At 30.7% G+C, this 1605-nt stretch overlaps 1 protein-coding gene across 1 annotated transcript in view; it reads left to right on the top strand.

Moving 5' to 3' along the window:
- The first annotated feature begins 205 nt into the window (after positions 1 to 205).
- LOC105626623 (hemicentin-1-like) overlaps positions 206 to 1605 on the top strand; it is a 209889-nt gene continuing 208489 nt past the window's right edge. The window contains 2 exon segments of the mRNA XM_012207915.1: positions 206 to 302; positions 305 to 529. Of these exon segments, the coding sequence (XP_012063305.1) occupies positions 206 to 302; positions 305 to 529 (322 nt within the window).

The following is a 1605-nucleotide window of genomic DNA, read 5'->3' as shown; positions in this document are numbered from 1 at the left end:
CTGAGTAAAGAAAACGAGAAATATAACGTGTATTCCTTTTCTTCTTGGAACAATCGATATTCGATATACAACAAGATATGCTTGTTAACTTGAAGAAGTGAAGACATTTACGCAATCTCTCGATTTGGGACACGCCGTCTAGGATGTATCGCGGAGACATAATCTTTTACAAAATTCTGACATAGTCTCAAGATCAGTCCTCTTGATGAAAAATTGCACCGGGGATCCCTCGGATCAACGTGAGAAGTGCTTTAACGCTTGTCCTTGCTGGACTCCCGAGGGACGGAACGAGTGTCGTCTCGAGTAATTGGCAGTGACTGGAGAGACTCGACTGGTGAACCGATAGAATGCGAATGCGGATCTTATACTCGTGACATCGAATTTGTTAATCGGATATCGGTGATGCAGCTACATGCTGGAAGGAGAAAGGGGATGACTGTTAATTTTCTATCGAGGATGGAGGCGGTCTTTGTTTTCGCTTGCCTTCTATTGCAGAATGGTCGGTCGACATTCGCAGCGTTTACTACTGGTAATGTTAAATTTGTCTTACCGCTTTATCTTTCGAAGATAAAGTATATGTATAATTAATGATTTTGGTTTAGTCAAATTATTATCATTTATAATTCTATATATGAAATTATCAATATAACTATCGATAAATTTGTTTCGTATAATTGAAGCTACCAATTTATTAAAATACCTGTGCAATAAGATTACTGAAAGTTTCGTGAGTCTTAAATATAAATTTCTTTTAAAAAAAATGCATTTATACTTAAAGAACATTATATAATGTTATATTTACAGTATTCTGTAGTATTCAGTAAAATTACTTATTCCATAGAAAGTCTATTTAGCTCGATATTTCTTTTTTTATTTAGAAAGATACAGTATTTTCCTTATTTTTTTCTACAAAAAAAATATTACTGTCGAGCTGAATAGCTTACCAATTGAAAATAAATCCTCTTATTTTTCAGTCAAGAAATATGATTTGAAATAATTTATATTATGCGTATGTATATAATATTCGTGTATTATAAATTGGCGTTCTTGGTTTGATTTACAACAGAGAGTAATAGATAACTTTATTATGAGTTTGTTATACATAATTATTTATAATTATCTATATAATATGATACATATTATAATTATATTAATCTATAGCGTTGTATCAATTATAACGGTTTAATTCCGCTATTAATTATATAGTTCCAGTTTTGTACTTGATTAGTATATATTTCAAAAGTTTTACACGATCTAAATATAAACTATTTATCTATAAACCACATATCCCCCGCTGGTATCTCCCACGTTTGTTTGTATGGTGACTTAAACCCATACTATTCGATCGGTAATCTCGGATTTCATTTTGGTCACGTTAAATCTGGCGTTGACAATGGTACACAATGTTCCGATATATTGTAGCTTTGCAACGTTCTATACGACGAAAATAAATTACTAATTTGCACTGTGAAGTAATCAGTGGATAAAATATAATTTTAGAGATTAGTTCTTTATAAGAAAGACAAATTGTACGTATTTTTAAATTTAAAGTCGACTATTCTTCTTATATATATATATATATATATATATATATATATATACTAA

The sequence above is a fragment of the Atta cephalotes genome (genome assembly GCF_000143395.1).
Source record: "Atta cephalotes unplaced genomic scaffold scaffold00005, whole genome shotgun sequence".
NCBI classification, from domain to species: domain Eukaryota; kingdom Metazoa; phylum Arthropoda; class Insecta; order Hymenoptera; family Formicidae; genus Atta; species Atta cephalotes.
This window is presented reverse-complemented; position numbering and strand designations above follow the sequence as displayed.